The sequence below is a fragment of the Phoenix dactylifera genome, chromosome 15, assembly GCF_009389715.1.
Source record: "Phoenix dactylifera cultivar Barhee BC4 chromosome 15, palm_55x_up_171113_PBpolish2nd_filt_p, whole genome shotgun sequence".
Lineage (NCBI taxonomy): Eukaryota > Viridiplantae > Streptophyta > Magnoliopsida > Arecales > Arecaceae > Phoenix > Phoenix dactylifera.
This window is the reverse complement of record NC_052406.1, coordinates 7,502,959-7,527,215: the sequence shown is the minus strand read 5'-3', so window position 1 is coordinate 7,527,215 and position 24,257 is coordinate 7,502,959. Positions and strand designations below refer to the sequence as shown.

The window sequence follows — 24,257 nt, the reverse complement described above, 5'->3', positions numbered from 1 at the left end:
CCGAACTACCACACAGAACCTTGGGCCTATCACAGAATAGCCATTACACCAAAGGCCTTACAACTTCAGTTCCCAGATAGTCCTCACAGGTGCACTTTGTTGCGTGTCACGATTTTAATTGGTGCACCAAGTATTTGGACATGGATAACTATAATACTTTGTGGGTACTTTCGCTCTCTTTTATAAAGAGAGGAAGATGGTTCTATATAGGTAAGAAGAAAAAAGAACAGTCATCTAAAGTGATACATAACACAATACTCAAAACATTAAACTTCATCTGAAAAGCGAAATCAACGAGAGTTCTTTCATTTACTTTAAACCTTTAGTGCTACATCCGGATTACAGCAATGCACAAACGCTACCCAAATTTGGAAAATCATAGAAAATATCCGGATGGCATTAGACAGTCAGCCGCCTAGAAGGGGAAAAATATACATTAACCAACTGCTGGCCTTTATGTCTCAAGTTTGCAGGGCCCTTCTAAACGCTTAAGACCTCCCTCACAGTAGTTGCTGATGTCAAAATTAGTCACAGCATGCACACCACGCAGTTCAATAGCTGCAATGTCATAGGCCTCCGCAGCTTCTTCCTCGGTATCTGATTTTACCCCACATGCATAGAGCTATCAGTAAGACAGTAACAGTAACATTCGCATTTCTCCACTTCCTAGAAAAACTATTTAGTATTTGATCGGGCTGAGTGAAGATGGGGAGCTTAATGCTTACCAAAGGTTCCAAGGTATATATCTTTGGCATCCCTGCTGTCACCAACACGGCCAATTCGAGCTTGCCACTTACCATCTTTCCGTCTTATGAACCAAAATTTCCCACCAAATGTGATGGGAGTCCAGATATGATTAATATCGATTTATAAAGAAACATTTAAATAATTAAAAATAGACAAAAATGTATTGACAACCTCGTCACTCCTCTGTAAATTGATGCTCCCCTCGAGAAACAACTACTTTTTCTGCCATTGTAACATGCCAGCAACAAATTATTATACCGGGCAACGAAATAAAAAAAAAAGAAAAGGAGATCAGTTGACTCCAACATGCATACCTCCGTACATAGGCAACATACTCTTCCTGGGACATGGTCTTCATTGTCTCGAGCTCTTTCTCATAATCAGAGACCTGAGAATAAAGAGGTGAAACCAGCCGGATTGTTCTCATTTGAAAAATCCAAAGATAACTGAACATATATAATATCTTGAAGATATGAAATAAATAAATAATAGACAAAAAAAATATCTATACAAGATAGCATTAGTAATCTCACAGGGAAATTTAGTTTGGTATTCGGGTTTGGACCCCAGTATTTAAGAGCTGCAAGGTCATGTGCTCTTGCTGCTTTTTCCTCTGAATCATAGCTGCCTGCATGAGAAATTCAAAGAGAACTGAATTAAATACCCTGTTTTCATGTAAAACTAATGCAATACCAGCCAAAACATTAATAATACTGCTTACCTAGATATACTGAAGGAACCACCACAGCAGCAATTGAAAGCAACAACCCCAGCCATAAGCGTGGCCCAGAGAAGGTAAAAAAAAGGAAACAGAGGTAGAAGCATTAGGTAGTCGGCAATATATCTAGACAGTATCGTTCAAGTTTTTCAGCTCTGATAAATGGTAGAACTATTGAGGAGGGGTAAAAAAGAAGGAACCAGCATAAACTGGAAAGTGACAACCACAAATAAAACAACTAGAGTACCCAGTGCAAAGCAAACTCTGCATATGCAGCAACTATAATTATTACAAATGGCACTTGAATCACACAGTGCAGAAGCCAGTTCAACATTGACTAGAAGAGGTCCTATGAATTGGGCCTAGAGCACCAGCCTATACTAGAGAGTAATACTCAAAAAGGTCTGGAAGGGGCAAGAGAGCAAGAGGTGATGCGTTCATAAAGCCATGTAAGTTATCTGTAGCTTCCAGTTGAAGTGGTGAACATACTTATTTGGGGAAAAAAGAAAAGAAAAGAAAAGAAACAAAGTATCTAATCCAGACTGGAGCAGAACACATTTTACAAGGATATCCTAGTTGTTACCACTTTCAATGTGTTTTGCAGTCAGATATAAGAAGGGATGTTGCTCGATACTATCTTCAATGAATGAGAATAATATACAAGAGTAGCAATTATGAATGTCTGGCAAAAATAGGGACGAGCTTAGCAAAGTAACTTATCGCATAACCACATCTCTTCTTATTTCCAATATAGGACTTAGTCTTTTTCTTAGGTTCCTACTTAAGATCAAGAGGTGCAAAAAGAGAAGCTGGGAGGTCAAAAAGTAAGTTACCAACAAGTGAGACATCAATTATTTCTGAAACTAAGTCATCTAGTTATTGATGGAAATGTATGTCAGAACTCAAGCCTAAGAAAAAAAAACAACTACATGCCAATTATAGGGGGAATCTTTAGATCCACAAGCTAAAAGGTTGAACTTCCTTGACCCATTCAGAAGATATGAAGAGACAATGATGATTATTGGCAGATGAGGCCATAAAAAAACTATAGAGAGTTGAAATATGCCTCTCTAGTTAGCCTCATCTTAGCTTTGCTTTATAAATATTACCTTCCTTTGAAAGAGTGGCCTCCTGGAAAAAAATGTGCTCATTGAAGGCATGGTTTGCCGTACCGGCTCGAACTAAGCAGTACGGAGCGCACCGTACCATACAGTTCGATACTGGTACCTGGTATGGGTGGCATATCGACATTCGGTACGCCAAAAAAATCTCCTACCATACCGTACTGACACTGTGCTAGTGCAGCACCGATACGGGGTCCGGTACCGAGACGACGAACCTTGATTGAAAGACATAAGTTCATAGTCACTGAAGCATGAATAGATGTTGCCGATTACCTGGATACTAGCACATGTATGCAAAGAGTACAATCACATCTCATTTGCATAACCAAGCTTGTTTCTTAATTGAATCTGACATGACCGCTACCTTTCTTTACACTAGGACATGAAACATGAAATGCAAAGTCATCAGGGAATCCAGAAAATTAAAAAGGGTGGCATACAAATCCAATTTTGCATGTTGGGACCCATCCAGCTGAGGCAAATTAACTCCTACATGACTCCCCATGAGTACCTTGCAAAGGCTTATTTACTCAGCAATGACCAAAAGAAATTAAATTCTCCACCGCACAGCTAAGGGGATCTAGCATCAAAGCTGATTGACTCAACTCCACATCATAAAAATAAGGTAAATTCCCTCGTAGGAAGCTCAGGAATGAGTATAGGATCACTTCCTAAGATGGACTTACATGAAATGGACGTTTCCATGTATCTTGTTTATATGTCATTGTTTTTATAGGCTTGGGGAAGTAGGAAAGAGAATTTGGAACCATTTTTCATAGTAGATTTATTGCATGAAACAAAGGAGAGATAGAGATGCATCACTGCAGACAAGACTCGTGCAGTGGAGAGGATAGTTGACAAGACTAGAAGCAACAACATGCTATGACCATCAACTCCTACAAACTGGTAGTCTCCTAATTATTGATTGAGGGAAAAAAATAGAATTTTTGTACAACTTGAGTTCATTATGGCCCGCTCTGAACTCGAAGGGAACACTTCCTTGAAATAGGCAGACTATGAGGATCATTTTGCATTATACAAAAAAAAAAAAGGCTTGCATTATCTGGTCCTGATAAATGAAACAACTTATTGAAGTTGACATATCAACCTTCAAAGAATAATTTCATATGAACCTCGTGTTGATTCCAAAACATCATCAGGACAGCCAAGGGAGCAGACAGGTCAAGGAAGGTTGAAAAAGCCCACCACATCATTCTCAACCAGTCTGCTAACAAATGTGCCAATAAGATCACATATGAGCTTATGACAGTGTTTCGCACCGAATACTAATGCATTGTATCTCAACAAGTGTGCAATGTTACTAACTTCCTAAAGTTTCTTATATTATTGGCCTACATCTTCTTAGCGCAATCACCTCATAAAGCCCTCAGCAATAACAATACCATAAAAGTGCCTGATTATTTATGATTAAAAGTTCAAACTTTAGAGAACGCAATTCTTCATAAAGCCCTCAGCAATAACAATACCATAAAAGTGCCTGATGATTTATGATTAATAGTTCAAACTTTAGAGAACGCGACAAAACTAGAACAAATGCATCGCATACCATGTTTGCCTTTCCGTTTCCGACCTTCCACTTGGCTTGTGTTATCCCACAGATGCGCCTCAAATTTCCCGCTCCATTTCAGCCTGCAATTGAACCACCAAAAATCACAACAAACAAGAAAGATTGGTATCCTCACAAATGAAACTTTCCAATATAGGCTCTCCCTCTAAACTCACCTAGTAACTCCATGATAGCTTGATGACCGCGGGGCAGCATACTTCTTCATTGCCGCTGCAAGAAGAGTACCGGCCTTCTTGTCTGGATTCTTACCAGGTCCAGCCATGGCAGCAACTGATATATCGCCATTAGTGACCTCGATGGACTCAGCCTTCTCCACATCGGTGCTGGTAGCATTGAGCTCTTCACCACTTCTTGATGAACTCTTGTCCAAGACGGGCACACCCATGGCAACAACCAAACCACTGACATCGGTTGCGTTGGAGGAATCAGCCTTCTTCTCATCATGATCTTCGCCATTTCTCGATGGCACTTCCGACCTAACTCGTTCTTTTCCGGCAGCAGCTTCTTCCAAAGATTCAGCCTTCTCTGCAGCAGTGGCTTCTAATGGATCAGATTTCTCTTCGACAGCAGCATTGACAACGGAATCCACTTGACGGGCGGCGTCTTCTTGATGTCCGGCAGCCTCTGAGGGTTCGGCGGCAACCTTTTCACCGGCGGCGGTGGATTCGGAGCGCTCACCGCTGTCGTCCAAAGAGGGACGCAGGGAAGCGGGGTTTTCCGAAGGTTCCGCATCTTCCAACGGATCCGGCGATCTCTTTTTTTCGCTCATTTGTGCGAAACCCTAGCTCTTTCCCTTCTGCAAACCCTAATCCCGCTTCCAGTTCTTGAAACCCTAGTAATAATTCTTGACTCCAGAAGATTAAATGCGAAACTATAATAACTATCACAAGATCGCCGGCGAGGAGAAGGAAAAAACTACTTCTTATAGTTTCTTGTCAGATCTAGATTCAATATAAGCCAAAGAAATACAGAAAAGATCAAAAATTTCGTTTATCTCGAGATTTCGAGCAAAAATTCTTGGTTTAACATTGAAATCAAGGAAGAAACTAGGGGAAGAATAGAGAATTATTAAAGGGAAACAATCGGAACCTTTGCCCTAGATTACGGTAGGACGCAGAGAGTAGAGAGGAGAAGAGAACGCCCAGGGTCTGGTACTCCGCTTCAGCGTTAGGCTACGCCTTTTGCCGCCACGAGGAAGTCGAGTCGCCCCCATCCGGTGCCCGCCATACACGAGGGATACCGTACTCCGCGCTCATCTGCCGTTCGATCGTGTCTCGCGCAGATCATAACGCGCCGGATCGTGCAGCGCGCGCAGATCGAGGGACGGAGGCCGCGCGTGCCTCGAGATCCGAGCACGGCAGCCTTGAGGAACACCACGCGCCACGTGGAGAGGCACGGATCGGGAGGCGGGCCGGGAGCACGGTGAATTTGTTTGCTCCGCAATATGATGGGCTCTTTCCTGTCTCTTTCTCTCTCTGTTTTTTTTTATTTTTTTTATTTTTTTAATACTGTGGCATTCCCGCTAGTAAAAATAAAGAATCTCATTAACATACTATTGACTTAATTTATCATCCACTTAGTAATATATTTGATTTTACTGTCATCGAGTTTAATTATCCGATTTATATCCATGCTTTTGGTATCTGATTTGTATCTATATCCATTTTAAAATAAATATAGATTTGAATTTTTGCATCCGACTAACATCCGCATCCTTAAAATAAATATGGATATGGATATACTAGTATCGATCTGTATTCGATTCGATTTCAATCCTAATAACCAAGATAGATATAGAAAGCAATATAGTGAAAAAGTAAGAAAAAGAACTACTCTAGTACCTTAATCGACTATTGAAGTACCAATGTATACAATTGAATCTGGCATGTTAACAAAAAAAGCAGCATGACCATCCCCCCAGTTGAGAAGTGGTAGTGACAAATGCTTGGAAAAAAGTGGGTCATTCCTGTCATTCTAAAGTAACTAAGCAATGTAGGCCCCTTTTTTTGTTTTGTTTTTTTTTTTTTTTTGGTAAAAACAACAATTTATATAGCTCTAACGTGAGTACAACCTGTCAAATCAGAAAAAAGTAAAAAGTATAAAGAAGAAGATATGTCTCCTACATATGTCCAGGTGATCTATCCGAAATGCCGGATAACATAAGAGGTAATCCAGTCCAAGCAGTGTAGGCCTTAAGGGACCTCATCCCCTTCTTGTACATGCGTGGGACAAAATATTCACCAAATCCAGCAAAGAAGTTGGTTCCAAACCTTGGCCCATAACTTTGGTCGAGTGATGCCAACAATGCTATGCAAAGGGGTAAGAGACAATGATATGAGTATAGTCCTCGACCAAGTAGGGTAGAGGTCATAGAACAACAGGTCATCACCCAAGACTCCCCATCAATGTAGAAGCTGCTTACAAGGGAGCTTATGCAACGCAAGCTTCCTTCAATATGCCTTTACCCTTGGCGGCACAACCAAAGTCCAAATCCCACTGGAAGACAGGCATACCTGGCTAAGGCAGGAGAAGTGAGTGAGTCAGTGATACAGCTCCGTGGTACGAATTGAAGCAAGCCCATTGGTGCCCTAAATTTCACCAAAATGGCACTACACGGGAGCAAATATTTCTTTGTGGTAGTTGTGCTGTGTAATGAGAAAAAATTAAAAATATTCAACAACTCGAGAATAATACTATCCCATGTGGCTAATACCACTTTATAGTTTATTGTCGTTCTCAAATTTCAAAGTTCATTGGGTAGTTAAGTTTGAGAAGTTAAATTTGCAATTGCAACTCATGTACATCGTGAAGGAAATCAAGCAACCGGCTGGTTAGTAGTCCAAGCAATCCAAGAGGGCTTTAATATTCACCACGGTGACATACTACAGCAAGAATTTGCCTACGTTTGAGGTTCGAGAGGTTAAACTTTAGTACACAATATCACGAGAGGAGGGTCAGTATTCTTAATCAATCCAGAGCAAAAATCTTTAGATCTTTGGATCATGAGAGAGAGAATGATGGGGTTGGAAGGATGGACAGTTTTTATCCATTGTTTGGTTCAAAAAATTTTAAGAAGAATGGATGAAAGTGAGAGATTGCTTATCCATCTTGATTTTTTTTTTTTTAGGAGGGTACAAGAAAAGATGGATAAAATATGTAAAAGATAAGTTTCTATATTGACAAAATTATATTTTATTATTTTTTAACAAAATTTTAATACTTTTTTACCTTTTTTTAATCGAAGAATCGTATAGTAAAAATGTCATATAAATATCAAACGAATTTTTTCCACCGATCATTTCATGTTTCACTAAATATTTGAAAGGATAGATAGAATTCCATCTGTTGTGGGATGGGGTTCCCAGTTTAGTCCCACATCGGCTAATCAGCGGAAAGGTCTGTGCCTTAAATGGGGGGCTCAATAACCTCTCCTTACCGAGGGCTTAGGCCCTGTGGTACTGAGGGCCCCTCTAAGGAGGGACAAAACCGTGCGGGGGGCGGCAGCCGCTGGGCCGGTTCACCCGATTTCCAAAGTGGACAATACCATATTCGCTCTGAGCTGAGCTGCTCCAGCACTCTCTCATCTGCGAGGGCCCTTTTGTAGGACAAAACCGTGTCCCGGAGACCCTAAGCGGCAATCCCAGAGCGGACAATTGTGGGATGGGGTTCCCAGTTTAGTCCCACATCGGCTAATCAGCGGAAAGGTCCGTGCCTTAAATGGGGGGCTCAATAACCTCTCCTTACCGAGGGCTTAGGCCCTGTGGTACTGAGGGCCCCTCTAAGGAGGGACAAAACCGTGCGGGGGGGGCGGCAGCTGCTGGGCCGGTTCACCCGATCTCCAAAGCGGACAATACCATATTCGCTCTGAGCTGAGCTGCTCCAGCACTCTCTCATCTGCGAGGGCCCTTTTGTAGGACAAAACTGTGAGGGTAGGGGTAGTACCTCCGCGGACCCCGCGCTGTTAGGGCTCGGGACTGTCATTGGGCAAAAGACCCTGGGCGACCTCCCGGAGACCCGAAGCGGCAATCCCAGAGCGGACAATACCTCGGGAGGGACGCAGATGCTTTTCCTGCTCGGCTGGTGTGTGGGCTGCTGCCGGGGTGAAACCCCGCAACACCATCCATCCTCTTTATCTTTAATTTTTTCTCCTCAATCCATTCTTCATAACAAATGGAGGGTAAATCTTGCCTGCTCCGTCCGCGGACAATGGTTCCTATATCTTCACAAGCAAGGCAATCACGACCTCCCATCAGTCGATCAACGGGAAACCATTTCAATCGGACGATCCACAACCAACCCCATCACGGGCATTCCCAAGCGGACGGTTCTGATCAACGATCCTTCTGTCGCCATCCTGGCCCCCAGGCCCCAGCCAAAGAGCCTCGCGGGCCACCCAAAACCCGCCGCCCTTCGGCCCCACGCGTCAACTTAACCCTAATCCTCGACTCTAACGGCCACCGCCCCCTTGGGTTTTAACCCCCAGCGAAAGAACAGAAACCCTAATTCCTTTATCTCCCTCTCTCTCTCTCTCTCTCTCGCTGGTGTCCGAACCTGAGGTCGTCGTCGCCTCCAATGGCGGCCATGGACTTCTTGAAGGGCATGAACGACTACCGGCTGAGGCCTCGGATGCTGCGGTCGCTGGTGAGGGACCGCCTCCCCGACGAGAAGCGCCCCTTCCCGAGCCCCGCCGAGCTCTCCTCCATCCTGGCCTACGTGAAGACCCACGGCCTCCTCTCCGAGCGCCTCGCTGATCCATCCGATGGGAAACTGATCGAGGCTTGGAGATCCGCTGTCGATGCCTGGGTTGATCGCCTCCTATTGCTGGTCTCCAGTAATATGGTAGCTGTTCAACTCTTTTCCAATTTCTTGTTCTCTAAAAGTTAGAATTTTTGAGAAAAATTTTCGAAATGCGGTTTCTTTGAGCATATCGTGGAAGTTCTGCAGCTCGTTTATAGTCGGAACTTCGGAAGAACGAAGATCTTCGTTTTTGTGCTAGTTATTTTCTTTTCCGGAACTTATTTCGACAAGTTTAGTAATTATTCTTCAGATGCAATTGTAAATTTACATGAAGCCTGAAAAAATAAACATGTATACTGATAAAGTATTGAGAATAGAAGAAATAACTTTGTTTGATTCATTCATTTTTTATTACTTAAATGTGATAATTCATTTTTTTAGCTGAATTAATGGAGGCAGTAAATACAAATCGAAGCTTTTAAAGGGTTTTATGAATTGGTTTCATATGGCATCATTGGTTTTAATTTATTTTTTTTTGTATTCTATATGACAAGAAAGAGCTTCGACAGTTTTCGGGAAAGAGAGGATACTAATTAAACTTGAAACCTCAATGTCATTAGATGAGGCCAGAAATTTAGTGAAAGAACCCTTTTCTTTCTTAAATCAATAAAGCTTGTGCTTATCCCATAACGTACACTAAATTGCTGTTTGCTCAGTCCAGGTTGGGCGGTTTCTTGGTTTCACCTTCAGGAGGGCAAAGTTGCGTGTTAGAATTATCTCTTCAGGGCTGTGTTGTCATAGTTTTAATGGAAGTTTGGATATGAATGTTTTGTTGGCAACATATTCTGATGAAATTTTGGATTTGAATGTTTTGTTGGCAACAGATGCTGCCAAGTTGCCTGTTAGATTTTGTTTGATTTCAACTTCAACACTTTCATATCAATTATCCAGCCAACTGTTTTCTTCTCTCTATTTTAAATCATCTAGCCAGATAAATGTTGGGCGGGTACATGTTTGCTAGGCGTGACTTGCGAAGAGTGCAGCTCCGACCGTTTCATAGCATCATTCTCTATTTGGTTCCAGAAGCTTCTCTCAAATATTCAGGTACTAGTATCAACTTCTGTTTATTAACCCTCCCTGACAGTGGAACCTTGTCCATAGTATTATATGAGACCTTTTTCTTAATTTAAATTTCAAATGCAATTGTTTAATTCTTAATTCAAATATTTGATGATTTTGAATATATGTTTTCTGATCTTCCTGTTGTCCTAATTGTAACACTGGTACCTGTACAGGTTTGCCATTCACCAGTAAGCAAGGGTTACAGGGGATGATGGATTTTGGGAATGTACCATTCACTTCTAATGCAATTAAAGATGTCATATTAATGTCTGATATGGTAGATGATGGTTTGGGATTATATAAACTTCTGCCACATAGGAAGTGAATAGGAGGGCGGCAAAATATTATATTCTTGATTGTAATTAGATATAAACATAAGCAAATGTAAGTAATACTGAAGATGATAGAATAAGTCGACCTTGAAGCTGATAAGAACTTGAAACTGTTCCTCAGTTATCCAGGGAAAAGCTATTAAAGTGGCAAACTCATATGTCTAGAGTTATCTTCGACCCAACTAAACAATATTTCAACAAGTCGAAATAATCTCATGATATACACTGGCCTAATGGCGGGAAATTTATGTGTTAAGGTTTCTTTTGGGTGATTGATCAATAAATTTTACACTCAGCACCACAAACTACAATGGCTTGAATTTGAAAACCAAGTGAGGTTGTTTGATGGTCGAAGAGGATGGTTGATGGGTCTACATGTTGACAATGTTTAGGATATTCATGAAGTAGCAATCCAAGATGAGACTGTATTTTGCTTTAATTTCATGTTGTATCTTACAATGAATCTCAAGAAATTTGGGTTCTTGAAATGTAGGGATAATATATGCTGCTTTTGAAGTTTCAGTGGGAATTGAAGAAGCATTGAATATCGAGGAAAAAAGATTTGCTATACAAATCACTAACACTACTTTGATAATATTATTATAGACGAAGAAATGGTAGATGAGGACGTATCAAGTATTATGGTGAAGGTAGAGTAGGTGGCTATTTCTAATTGAAAAGTATGCACCTGTGAAGGAAAAAAATCATCAGGAAGTTGTAAAACCAACTCTCTATTTGAGTTGATCGTAATATTTGGAAGTAAAGATATTCATCAATGCAAGATAATAATGTGAAAATGATGGTTGTAAAGTCAATGGTCTGTAAAAAAGGGAAAGAGGTCGTTACAGATTAGTGTGCTGGAGCAGGCTTGGTTTTCCCAATTAAGAAGTTTAAAGGATGAAGTGGAGGTGTAATAGTTGTGATGGTTTGGCCCATATGTAGCATATTCATTGGAACAGCCCCATTGTAATGGGGTTCACATATAGGTTCATTTGGGGTAAAGGATATCAGGAAACCACAACAGTTGGGCGAAACTATCAAAAGATTTGGTCTTGCACAAGATCCAATTGTGATGTAGGATCTGTAACCATGCGGATAAGATATGTTTATGTAACTACTTTATCATAGATTGAACAGGGGGAGGTCTCCAAGGACTGAAAAGGATTTACAAGTTGCATTCCTTTATCAATTGGAAGGGGGACAAGAGGGTTGACTCCTATTTCCTTTGAGCCTTGACCAAAAAAAGGAGTCCGTTCTTATTTTTGTTGTATCCTGACATTTGATGACATATATTAATGGTCTCAATGACCTCTAGAGCCTTTATACCTGGCTTTCACTCTTTAGAACAATATTGTTATTGAGCTACTTTGGAATATGGCTTGTGATCTAAGAAATCATGATCACCTGCCCTCTATATATACTGTTGTATAAGTATCTGTTAGGACCATTTCTTATCTTAAAGTCTAGGTTCAGATTTGACTTTTTTGTTTCCATATTTAAGGAAATAACAGGAGAATTAGCATGGAAGAAGATTTTGGTAAGAAGTTTTTTTTTTTTTAAAAAAAGCGAAGGAGGTTGCATAAACTATTCCAAGAAGAAAAACAAACTTTATTTAGTATTCTAGTTTCTGCCAAAACTTAATTTCTGCTGAATTTGAACCATCCAACTTCCAAGTAATCTATCTCAATAGCTAGAGGTCCCTTGAAAGTATTAGATGTTATTTCAGTTCATATTTAGCATAGACAGAATGTTGTAGTAGTGACTGTTGTGTATTTTATTGATGCTAGTTTTGTTGATCCTGTCATATGTTTATGATTGAAGCTTCAGCATATTGTACTCACGTATGAATGATGTGTTCATGCATGTTTAATTAATATGCATTCCTTTTCTTGTTGACAGCCGCCATCCACCACACATTTTGTGAAAGTGGCATGTTGCGCTTCCTTGGCTGATCTTTTCACAAGGTCTGTTGAATTGAACTTGCACTTGCATGATGATAGTAGTATTGCTTCTTAAGATGCCTCATGCAATTGAATCGGTTGCAGCACTTTTTTCTAAACTGTGCTTGACTTTTTCATCAATTTTGCTTGACTTATTTTAACCTATGCTTAATTGACTATGGTCCTTGGCTCTTATATGACATTTCAAACTGAGAATCCACACATCTACATGGTAAAAGCTATTAAGAAACTGAAAATCATGTATTTTTGAAGCATCCTATCCATTCATCGAGCAAGCACCAAAAATCATGGTGGTAATAATATTATTATTCTAAACCATATGAGATGACATATGAATTGAGATATATACCATGAATCACATCATAATGCATGTATAACCAAATTCAATATATCTGGATGCTTCCAAACCATAAATCATGCTAGACATCATGTCAAGCCATTAAAACAATGTATTTTTGAACCAGTTGATGTGTAAGCAAATGACCTCCAAAAGACATGATCTTTGATTTCATAGTAGTTTTAACGATGTAGAGCATACTCAACGGTGTGGATCCTTCATATCTTATCTCTGCCATTGATTTTGGATTGGTAGGATTGAGGCCTCAGTCCTTCTAGGAGGGTGGATTCTCTCTCTCTCTTTCTCTCCTGTTAAGTGGATTCACACTATAGCTTCCAACTCCTAACATTCCAGAGTTTCTTGTGAAATACCATCTGTGGCATTGCTTTACAATGTCAAGCCAAACTCAATAAGCTGTAATTCCCTTGCTCCTATTTTATGTTGGAAGCTTGGTCTAACAAGCCAATGTAGCATATTTGGACAAGACTGAGAACTCTTCAATCCTAATTTAAGGCTTCTTTTCTATTGAACTTTCTTATCAAGCATTCTTGCTATGTTCAGTTACATTATTTAGATTGTGCTAACCTTGGAAGTTTACATAATGTTCTTGGTGCAATTTTTTGGCCATGTTCATATGAACATTTTCTTTCATACAATTAGGCATCATATGACTTATTTCTTGGATATCAGATCGGCTGGTTTTCCTAGTTTAAAGAAGGATGCAACATCATTTGCTGGGAGACTTATTCAGCCAGTTCACCAGTTATTAAATGATGATGGTGCAGAGGCTGTATGGGTGAGTCTAATATGTCAAGGAGTTTGTGGTTTATTTCTTTGTCAGGATGCTGATAGCAAGACAATGGAATTATGAGTTTTTTGTGCTGCATGTCTACATAGGAAGGAGCAATTGATTTATTATCTGCCCTCATAACATTCTATCCATCTTCTTTGCATCGACATTATGATAATGTAAGTCCCTTCCCATCTTTTCTACTTGTTTTTTGTTGGGGAAAGCATGCCCTTTTCATTCCTATAAGCTTGGTGTTGCTTGTACACATTTATTTTATTAAAAGATATATAAGAAAAATCTATACTCGTGGATGAGCAATTTAGTTGTTATTTGGGTGAGATAACTTATTCACTAGTTGTAGTTATTTTGATGAAGATACTAAAAATTTCTGCTAATCTGCAGATGTCAGCAAATATGTTGTGTTCAGATATATTTGCATCACATAGTCATCACATACTCTTTAATGGAAAACTACAATTGATATCAGTTTCATTTTTAGTGGAGAAGCTAATTCAATATCTCACAAGGTACAACCATGTGCTCAATACGTATGCTGAAACTTACGTACAACTTCAAGCTTATGCTTAAATTTCCAGTGTTTAGCCTTAAAACTATCTTTTAATCCTTTAGAAAAGGTGCAATAATAACCATCCTTTTTTTGAATATAGATGATAATGGAAAAAATTTCCGGATGTTTATTTTTTTTAATTGTGTAGTAATAAAAAAGTGCTTCCAATAACAATAGGATAGATGATCCTGAGTATTCCCATAAAAAAGTGACAGTGATAGCAACTTGCGGAAACAACAATCCTATTGATTGATTCTCTATGCTGACAACCAAAAGATTACAATAAGTGGGCCTAACACATCTAATGAAGTCACAGTGATGAAAAGTTTTGGAAACTGTTGGCACACTGGTGGTAACATATGAATTGATATTGGGTAAATTGATGGGAAATAATTCATGTGATAGGTACATGCACAACAAAGACCAGCAGAAGTAAGCTGAAAACAAGTTCATAGCAGTGCAGAAGGGGAGAAAAGTTGAGGAAAGGTCAAGAAATCCTGAACAGGAATTATAAATGGATGAAACCTGTAATAGTACTTAGTATTAATTGTTAGCTGCATTCTGCATGGAAATTTTGATTACATGGCACACTATTTAAGTTCTGGGTGATTATTGCATTTTCTAAACCTTTTCAGTTAAAACTACAGTGAGAATGCTAACTCGGTAGATAATGTATGGCAGGTTGAAGCTGTCCTTGCGTCAAAGATTATGTCAGCAAAGTGCAATAAACATACCTCTAAGGTGAGAGATTGCTTTTTTCCTAGAACATTCTCTTCCTAATCATGTCATCTGAACAAGCAATAGATAATGTCTCATCTATGTGGCCGAGCTAAGAGCCTTCTATTTGCTCTCAACTGGCAGTCATTTGAGGTTTTTAAGTGGAGGGTGAACAGATTTTGTTCTCTTACTTTCTTTTCAGAAATTTGCCCACTGTTTAGCATTACTTCCAAAGGTAAAAGGTGATGAAGATAGCTGGTCTTTGACGATGCAAAAGATTTTAATCACAATAGATAGGCTTCTGAATGATGCCTTCCAAGGACTAGAAGGTAGAGGATATCCTCACTCTGACTATTTGTTCTTTCTATATTGTTGGGAACTAACATTTTTACACATATGTGGCAGAAGCTAAAGGTTCTGAGGTTGTGAGATTGTTAGTTCCACCAGGAAAAGATCCCCCTCCACCACTGGGAGGTCATTTGGGGTCTGAAGAAGCATCTCAACCAGCTACAAAAGTTCTTCATGCATTATTAGTTCCCACAGTGTCTACTCTGATGCATTGTTGCTGCATGATGCTTACTAATCCTTATCCTGTTCAGGTTATCTGCATATCCATTTTATCTCGTGTCATATATTTTTTTGCTTGCCTCCAAAATTAGATATTATGGAACATCTGGAATATGTGATACTCAGGAAGTCATTAACCCACTTTCAATGTGTTTTATTGTCAAAAAGGTAGCGGTTCCTGTTCGCCCTTTACTGGCTTTGGTTGGGAGGGTGCTTAGAGTGGATGGTTCTTTGCATGAATCCTTGTTGCTGTTCACAACTGTGATGCATCAAGAACTTCTCTGTTCAGAGCTTCCAGAATTGCATTTAGCAAGCTTGGATCTTTTAATTGCGACAATAAAAGGAGTGCGAAGGTGAGGATTGTATATTATTTCTTTGTTCCTTTTGAAGTAGGGAACAAGTAGTTATGTTAACAAAAAATGCTATCATTCTGATAGAACAGAGGACATTCGAAATAGTGTCCGTTATTTTCTTTTATATGATGAAATGGCACTTTCACTTATTTAATATTTATTATTTTCTTGCACTTGTTAACACTTTTTTTTGGGGCTTAGTTTCCTTTGAATAGTTTTGAGAACTTTTTATTCTGGAGTTAGTCCTTTATCTTATAGATAAAGTTTATTTTCCATTTCTCAAAGCCAAATTGAGATTTAGTTTCAAGTTTCGCCATACTGCTCCGTACCGTACCGTACCAAAAGAAAACTGGTATGAAACACACCTTCGAGTCGGTACAAATTTCATACCACCCGTCTCAAGGCATACGTCCCATTCCGAGGTGTACCACCCTGTACCGAGATGTACTGAGGTGCGTACCAGTCCATATCGAGGCATACCGAGATGAAAATTGAGAAAAATAGTTAGAGAGTTATTTTGGCACAGGAATGTATCGTATTATACTGAATCGATAAGGTACCGATACAGTACTCGATACCGAGATTGTGGATCTTGTTCAGCTTCATTTCCTAAAACCATTGCTTGCTGAAAATTCATTAGTTTATCTAATCCAGTTGTGCTATGGATATAGAAGTTGATTGTTTTAAGATTTTTCCTAATTGTGTTTGCTATTTTTCCTGCAGCCAACTCTTACCACATGCTGCTAACATTGTGCGACTCCTAACAGAGTATTTCAGGAGAGCTACATTGCCTTCTATAAGGATGAGAGTTTATTCTATTACGCAGATTTTGCTGATCTCCATGGGTGTCGGTAAGTCATACTTCCTCAATAAGACCCTTGATATCCTAATTCATTTTAATGGAAATACAGCTGTACAATACTTCATGGTCAAAATTTGTGTTGCTGGAATGAAGCTGCTCCTGAGTGATGGACATACGTATGTGCATTTTGAGTTCATGAGATCGGTCCCACCTTGTTAATCAAAGAAGAAAGATTACAATTCTGTGTCATTTGTTTACTTCAAATGTTGGCAGCAAAGTTCATGAGATAAATACGTAGTAGGGGACATGCATTCTGTTGGCAGAGATGTTGCTTAAAATAGTAGTGTTTTTTATCTCGAAGGCATTGCATACACTTATTCAAACCTTAAAGTTGAAAGGTTCTCATAATTGTTCAAAATCAGATGATGCCATAACCACTTCAAACGGTGGCACAACACATAAGTTCATGACATAAATGTGTAGTAGAGGACATGCATCCAGGCAGAAAATGCCTTGAGATACTAGTGTTCTTAATATTCAAAGCATGGCATAGCCTTGTTCTAACCTTGAATAGTTCTCATAGTTGTTGAATATCAGATGATGCCTTATACCTTTTCCTGTTTACATAAGTGACTCCCTTGGCACTTCTCTTCTTGGCCCTGACCACTGAAGCTTGAAGGCTTCTACTTCTTCAAGCTGCACCAGTTTTTGTAACATCATGTTCATTCCAGTCATGCTTTTAATATTACTTTATCCTCTTTTCATGACACTCTAAGCTCATTCTGCCATCTCCATCTCTACCTTCATTATTTATGCCCTCTACCCTTGTCATTCCTGTTATTCTCGCCAGTACCGTTGATTTCTGTAACAACCACAATTTAAGGCCCCATACCTTATTCACAAACAAAGTTGGGCCTACCATTATTTATAACATATAAAATATATTTCCAAGTTTTGCCAGCATACAGCAGTCAACATTGTAGAATCGCATGTTTACCCCCATTCACCTATCCATTTTTATTGTGTAATAACTATATTGAGATACGATCATTCTCATTTATTTATTTGCCATCATTTCGGTTCCAAATCTCTTCACCATGCATATTTCAAAAAAAAAAAGGTCAACTAATTTTCAGTATACTATTTTTGACTATTCTACTCTTGCCCTTAACATAATCTAATCTCACCAAATGACGCCGATATACAATGAGCTAAAGGTTTGAATGTAAAGAACTAAAGGGTAGAGGGTAACCTCTCATACATGTCAATTATCACTCTAACATATTGAGTATTGACAATGCTATAATATCATTGTTTTAAATACCAGTTGAATTGTGGGGTCTCATTGTCCTGAGTGTCGAGATGAGATGAGTTGGGAAATGGACCGGGATGGGACATTCATCATCCAGGGTGTCCAATTCCCATGGTATTTAAAACCATGTACAATATATACATACATTTTTATATGTACTTATATATGTATATATATGTTTGTATACATTTGTATGTATATCTGTACATTTATGCATGCATATGTGTGTCTATGTGTAGACTTCACATTATACCAAACTAAGACTACTAGGATTTGACTGATAGCTGGGATGCCATTCCTTTGTGAAATTTGTCAGGACCTAGCCTTCAGATTTTTGCTGTTGCATGTCAATTATTGCTTAAGTATATCATTAATGCTACCTTTTACATGAAATCAGAGTGCACTAAACTGTCTCTTGGCATTATTGCATGCTTCTCCAACAGAGTTGAAGTTTTGCATTGTTTGTTCATCCTCTGGATTGTCTAGTTAACTGCGTAACTAGAAGAAGAGTGTTGTTGACTGAAAGCATCGTCATGAAACCCGAATTGGTTTCTGGATCACTTGTTTCCGTCTTCATTTCAGAAGATTCTTCAAAACTTTATAATCCTACTCTTACTAAATTCACAGTATTTAATGCTCATCCTTGCAAGTAATATCATAATATTTATTCTATTGCCATTTAACATTTTATATTTACGATTTACATTGGCAAACTTAAAGAGTAAAAACCAATCTCACTCTCAAAATGCACATAAGTCTCTAAGTTTTGTAGGTGCAGATGTATTTTTTATTATCTGACTGGAGAGGGGTTAGTAAAAGTTGGTATATACTATATAATCTGTTTCTACACCCTCACATCATTGTTTAAATATTTGTTTTTTCAGTGGTGGAAATTGTGTCCCAAAAATTCTCGCACTTCATGATTTTTCAAATAGTTTGATTTATTTTAAAGCTGAAGAGATGTTTATTGGGAAGTTATACAATATCAAGCAAGAAAATCCATCATATTATAGCTTATATCTACTTCCTGATTAAGTTGTGTTTCTTCCCTCATCTCCGTTTTGTCACCACCACAATGCTCTGTAGTTAGGACTATGGTTCTGCTGTGAGTATGGTTCTCCTATATTTACTTTAATGCTGTCAAAGCTGTAATGGACTCTTAATGTACTTGTCAATGCATCGAAGCTATCCAATCTACAATGCATGAACTCCATGATAATGATTTTCTCCAAATAGAAGTGAAAGGAACTGAACTAGGTTTATTTATTTTATCTCTATTTGCTCTTTCGTGTATAATTTAATATTGTTAACTGAAAAGTGTCTAAAGATGTCTTTTTTGTTCACAAGACTTTTTTTTAATTGTATATATTTACAATATTCATAATACAGAATCAGGCTCAAAAACCCCCTCCCCCTCTCACCCCCTCTCTCTCCTCTCTCTTTCCTTTTTCTTTTATGTTCAATGAATTGTTCACTTGCTTTATAATCAAGTAATTTGGTTACTAATTCGCAGGATTGGATCTTGATCAGGGATGGCTTTATACCTAGCTCAGGAAGTAATCAATAATGCTTTTGCTGATCTGAAAGATAGTCCGGAGAACAGTTTAATGTTCTCGAATTTATACTCATCAAAAGTAGGAAGTGAGACATTGAAGCAAAGTAGCCCACGGAAGAGGAAGCATGCTTCTGGATCACCAAGGCAACATTTAAATAGCATTGATCCTGAAGTTGCAGCGATCAACAGAAAACCAGTTACTCCTCTTTCTGTGAAGATAGCTGCACTTAAAACACTGGAAGCTCTTTTGACTGTGGTATGTGTATATGTTAATGCTTTTAGTTGCTGTTGACCATTTAAATATATGCATTTTCCTACATAACTTTGACATACATTTGTACATACAAGTAATTGAAACTTCCTACTTTCATGAGTATATATTTGTGACTAGATGCATACTTTTTTTTAAAATCTTCAAATGTATATTGCATTGACCATAATATACTTGGAGAAAAAAAATATTTTCAGAACAAATATGTTCTGTCCTTTACAGCAAACTAATTAATCTTCTTACAGAACAGGATAAATATTGTAGGATAATCTAGAAGATAGTAAATGAAGATATTGTAGGACAAATAGGTTCCACTGTGTTTCTCAAGCCTAGAAACCCTGAGAGACACACAATGCATTTCCAAATTGATTGCATAGAAGATGTCAACATGGACCGTGATTTCCAAATTGCCCGGGATCTCAGCCAAGACATTGATATTGGCATCAAACATTGACTGATGTATGTATGTGTGGATGCAAGCATGCATGTATTAATCATTATTATGTTGGCTGATACAAAACCAATATATCTCGAGGTGTCAGCAAGTATGATATCAATACATTTCTCAAGTTTTTTTTGGAAGAAATAATTAACTAGAATGAATCTTTTTTACAAATTATTGAAATCAATGCCTAAAACAATAACTAATCTTGCTTTCATTGTTCATATTTCAATATAGTGTACGGCATTGTCTCTCAGCTAACAACGTCCAATGCTCTCTCTTCATACTTTACTGGTCCTAGAATGCCTCATACCACCAACAGCTTGAAATTACTGGTTGTATCCTCTGTAGTTGGTCAATCAACCTAGTCCACCACATGGCACCTTGTGCCATGCTAGCTCACTCCCTCAACCCGTCCACCTCCTTATGCTTTATAGGTGCCATTTGCTCTAACCTCGGCTACAATTTTGGGATGTTACTAGCCTTCACTTCCATGTGACACTGCCCTCATCCATGTATTTGTTGGGATCCTTGATATCCATTCTGCAGAAAAATGTTGATAATTGTGATTTCTTCTTGGTTTTCATCACAGGATTGGGTGGTAAAAACTGAGGGAAGTGTGCAACCTGAGGAGAGGGCGGCATGATGGGAGGTTAATGGAGGAGTTTCTTTGGGATGTACAGAGGAGTTTGTGTGCAATGAGAACCATGATATCTTCAAGATCTCAGAATACATTGGGTCTTTTAAAATCTGTCCATCCTTACACATTTATTAGCCAAGAGAAACTGATATTTTGCTTCAACTTAGTATTAGCTACCTGATGAAATAATCAAGACTTTACAAACCTTGACTTGCACCCTTAGATAATTCAATGCCCTATGAAGTGTGGTCGCGTGCATCTCATATATTGTGATAGAAAATTTATTGAAAAAGAAGTGATTTTGATTAAAAGTCATAAACTAATATAAGTTTGTTGATAAGAAACTCTTTCCTGTCATTGTAACGATGTAGTGCTCTGACTTTTCTTTATTATTTTTCATGTTTCTCAAATTTTCTTGTTGAGGATATCCTTTCTGAATAGGTGGTGCTTTGGTTAGTCCTTGATGCCACTCCAAGAAAATTAGTTCCATAGTTTTCTGAGGCAATCATTATCCTATTATGGATCAGACCATGGTATAACCTGGTGTCAACCTGCTAAGCTATGATGATTAGATGGCGGGCATGTTTGCCTTGATCATTGTTGTGTAGAAATGATATATTTGCTGTGAACTGCTTTTGAATAATTACCTGTTCTGTGAGACTGTCGGTGTTTATTTGTTGGTTTCTGAGTTTTACTGTGGTGCTTCGCTAACTTTTCAAGGCTCAGCCATTGCAAAGCAACTGAGAAGTGTTCTTATGCAATATTCTTGGCATTTTTATAGGGTGGTTCTTTGAGATCAGAATGTTGGCGGCCAAATGTGGACCTACTTTTGATAAATGTAGCAAAAAATGCCTGTGACATGGGATTGTCATACGAGGGAAAATCTGTCATTTTAACAGAGGAACCAACAATCTCACGAGCTGAATTCCAACTTGCCGCATTACAGGCACTATTAGCATCCCTTCTTTCACAAGCTCATGTTCGCCCTCCATATTTATCAGAAGGCCTTGAACTTTTCCGCAGAGGTAACTATTTAAAGCATGTATATTAAATCTCCTAACATATCACAAAAATAGTGGTTAAAACTAAGATCTGTTAAACATTGGACTGCTTTCAATATTTATTGGCATGGTCTTCCAGGAAAACTAGAAACTGGAACAGCACTTTCTACATTCTGCGCACATGCCCTGCTGGCCTTGGAAGTTCTCATCCATCCTCGGGCCTTACCCTTGGTGGATTTTTCAGTTGCCAACCACAGGTTCTCGGAAAATATATTTGTCGCCAACCAGAGAGCCAATGTGCCTTCATTGTCCAAGGGTGGTCTTGGAGCTCTTAATGATTCGGAGGATGATGAACAATACTTCGATTGGTTGGGTAATGATGAAGAGGCTGCAGCAGATGGCAGCAACCTGAGTAAACATAATAACAATGCTGATCAACCTGCACCTGGTTTACTGGAAGATTCTCTAGCGGAAAAGGATGCGGCGGTTCATTGTGCTGTAGGTAATAAGATTGTTGAAGGCAATCAGGAGAGCACTATTGATGTGGAGATGGAATGCTTTGGTAAAGAAGAAAATATGGAAGAACCCAATGCCAGTACTTGCATCGATGTTGCAGCTGGCTCTGAGTGGGCATCACCCAACAAAAATGTAGTTTCCAGTAATGGGATGCCTCTAGGCAAAGAATACATGGTTTCAAGTGATGCTGCGGATATCAGCAATATTGCTGATAAATCTAAAAATTTTGCTGCTGGCATTTACTCTGGTGATATGATGGTGCCTGGCAGAGGTGACCTCAGCGCTTCAAATCTCAAAAATGATGCAGATGGTGGTTATGGAGGGTTAACTGTCTGGAATAAGGGAAAGGAGCCGATGGATGATTCTGACTCTGTTTCTCTTGATTCATTACCAGATATTGTTGATGGAGATCCAGATTCTGATTAGTTATGTATGAAATTTTTGTAGGTTTACAGGGCATAGAGTAGCATAGACCTGTATCATTTGTAGGAAGTCTTGGTTTTTCTGTTGCTATTTTCTCATTTATTCAATTCGTCCAAACTCCAAAGTAACCTGGTGTGACTTCACTTGAAGCGGTTAGCTGCCCGAAGTATGTTGTGTCAGTTTGCTTTCTTAACCGAGCTATCTGGAAATGGATAGTAAAATTTTATGCATATATATGGACATCCAATGGGATGGAAACAGAAAGTAGTTTTGCTTTGGTATTGTTCTCTATATGAAGCCTAAATTTTGTTTAGGATAATGAGTATCTGAATGGAGAGATGCTTTTGATAAGGTTTAGTTGTGGGGTCTCTGATATCTTTTTAACTATTGTGTTGTCGCAGCTGATTTTCAACTGATTTTCAGGCGGCAAATGTTTGATATCATTAATTCCAATTTTTCCATCTGGTCTGTTTTGCTTCTCGCTGAGCTCCTTGTGTTATTGTTTGATTCTTTTGGATGATGAGTGGTGGAATTGTGGTTTGCTGTCTAAAATTTCAACAAGTGGTCTGGAATTTTAAATTTTGCTTCTTTAGTTGTAGTTTTTCCATTGACTTATTGTTTATATTACAATTATTGGTGTGCCCATTTCCCCTTTAATGGCAAATGAGAATCTGTATCAAGCTGCAGGTGTCTCGACAGAGCGAATAATATATACTATTTTAGGTGTTCCAGCAGCATTATTCTCTTGGTGAGCTTTCTCATATGATCAACAGAACAACTGCAGGGTACTTGTGTAATTCAGAGTATATCTCTCTCCCACTCTATAATTTCTCCCAAATATGATTATAACTGTAACCAAAACAAATGGCATCTGAATTATTGGGGTTTGGTCAGATAAGTCCTCATTTGGCATTTGGATCTATTTATTCCTTAAACATAATTTAGAGCCTTTTTCGCATCCATCATTACAATTTACATCCATAAAACTGTAACTCTTTTCCTTCTCTTTCTCTATCCTTCAAAAAAGTAGTCTTAATTACCTTTTCCCAGAGGAGGATCTCCTTGGATCTTTGTTGTATGTATTTATATTTATTGCTATACTCCTTTCCTCCTCTTACTATACCCTTCAACAAAGCACCGAATGCCTTTTATTAGCGCCTCCTTAGGTCATGACTTCTTATTCTTGCAGCCAGCTAGTCTCTGATATAGTGATCTTTAATTTCTTACTCTACAGGTTCCAATTCTGAGATGGCCTTGTGAAGGTGGAAGGTACCTTCGTGGCCTGTAGCTAGTTTAAATGGTCAATTGGGCTGGGATTCAATTTGAACTGGACAGTGGGCATCTGACTAAAGTTTAGTATATACTTTTTTTTTTTTTTTTGGTACATTAGCATATCCTCTTTACTAAACATTTTAAGCTAGTGCCCGATCCAGAAGCTCGAGTGCAGATCTTTGGGACATGAATGGCTGGCAGCTGAATTATAGACTACCATCTGGAGAAAATTTACAAGAAAATATATGGTAGTTCTCTCTGTGAGAGATCATAGTAGTGGCGGTAGTATCAGTAATACTAGCAGCAGAAGCAGTAGTATGTTGTTGAGCGGAGGTTCATGAGGCCTGTATTGAGAGAAATAT

The 24,257-nt window shown here is 38.7% G+C and overlaps 2 protein-coding genes across 3 annotated transcripts; one reads left to right on the top strand and one right to left on the bottom strand.

Annotated features, from left to right (window-relative positions):
• Nucleotides 1-272: 272 nt before the first annotated feature.
• On the bottom strand, nucleotides 273-5,390 carry LOC103719993 (AP2-like ethylene-responsive transcription factor BBM2). 2 transcript variants are annotated; one of them, XM_008809491.4, is made up of 9 exons: nucleotides 5,267-5,390; nucleotides 4,333-5,118; nucleotides 4,157-4,239; nucleotides 1,469-1,477; nucleotides 1,281-1,375; nucleotides 1,062-1,135; nucleotides 919-969; nucleotides 726-808; nucleotides 273-597 (listed from the first exon to the last, which is right to left on the bottom strand). In XM_008809491.4, exons 2-9 carry the CDS (start codon nucleotides 4,944-4,946, stop codon nucleotides 455-457), a joined length of 1,152 nt encoding a protein of 383 aa, XP_008807713.2. In that variant the 5' UTR covers nucleotides 4,947-5,118; nucleotides 5,267-5,390; the 3' UTR covers nucleotides 273-454. The 2 variants fall into 2 exon arrangements, with proteins under 2 accessions (XP_008807713.2, XP_008807712.2); XM_008809490.4 differs by having other exon boundaries at nucleotides 4,333-5,385.
• Nucleotides 5,391-8,664: 3,274 nt separating this feature from the next.
• LOC103719992 (proline-, glutamic acid- and leucine-rich protein 1) lies at nucleotides 8,665-23,103 on the top strand. The gene is made up of 13 exons (XM_008809489.4): nucleotides 8,665-9,016; nucleotides 9,902-10,018; nucleotides 12,268-12,332; nucleotides 13,357-13,462; nucleotides 13,564-13,635; nucleotides 14,706-14,765; nucleotides 14,944-15,070; nucleotides 15,147-15,340; nucleotides 15,477-15,661; nucleotides 16,385-16,512; nucleotides 19,306-19,586; nucleotides 21,465-21,708; nucleotides 21,824-23,103. Exons 1-13 carry the CDS (start codon nucleotides 8,750-8,752, stop codon nucleotides 22,624-22,626), a joined length of 2,649 nt encoding a protein of 882 aa, XP_008807711.2. The 5' UTR covers nucleotides 8,665-8,749; the 3' UTR covers nucleotides 22,627-23,103.
• Nucleotides 23,104-24,257: the final 1,154 nt, after the last annotated feature.

Bases quoted from the DNA above. Each gene is read 5' to 3' on its own strand.
- LOC103719992 (XM_008809489.4), top strand. From the start codon at position 8,750: ATGGCGGCCATGGACTTCTTGAAGGGCATGAACGACTACCGGCTGAGG. The intron at 13,636-14,705 runs GTAAGTCCCTTC...AATGTATGGCAG, and splicing joins TGCATCGACATTATGATAAT to GTTGAAGCTGTCCTTGCGTC. The intron at 21,709-21,823 runs GTAACTATTTAA...ATGGTCTTCCAG, and splicing joins CCTTGAACTTTTCCGCAGAG to GAAAACTAGAAACTGGAACA.
- LOC103719993 (XM_008809491.4), bottom strand. From the start codon at position 4,946: ATGAGCGAAAAAAAGAGATCGCCGGATCCGTTGGAAGATGCGGAACCT. The intron at 4,240-4,332 runs GTGAGTTTAGAG...GTTCAATTGCAG, and splicing joins AGCTATCATGGAGTTACTAG to GCTGAAATGGAGCGGGAAAT. The intron at 970-1,061 runs GTATGCATGTTG...TTACAATGGCAG, and splicing joins TATGTTGCCTATGTACGGAG to AAAAAGTAGTTGTTTCTCGA.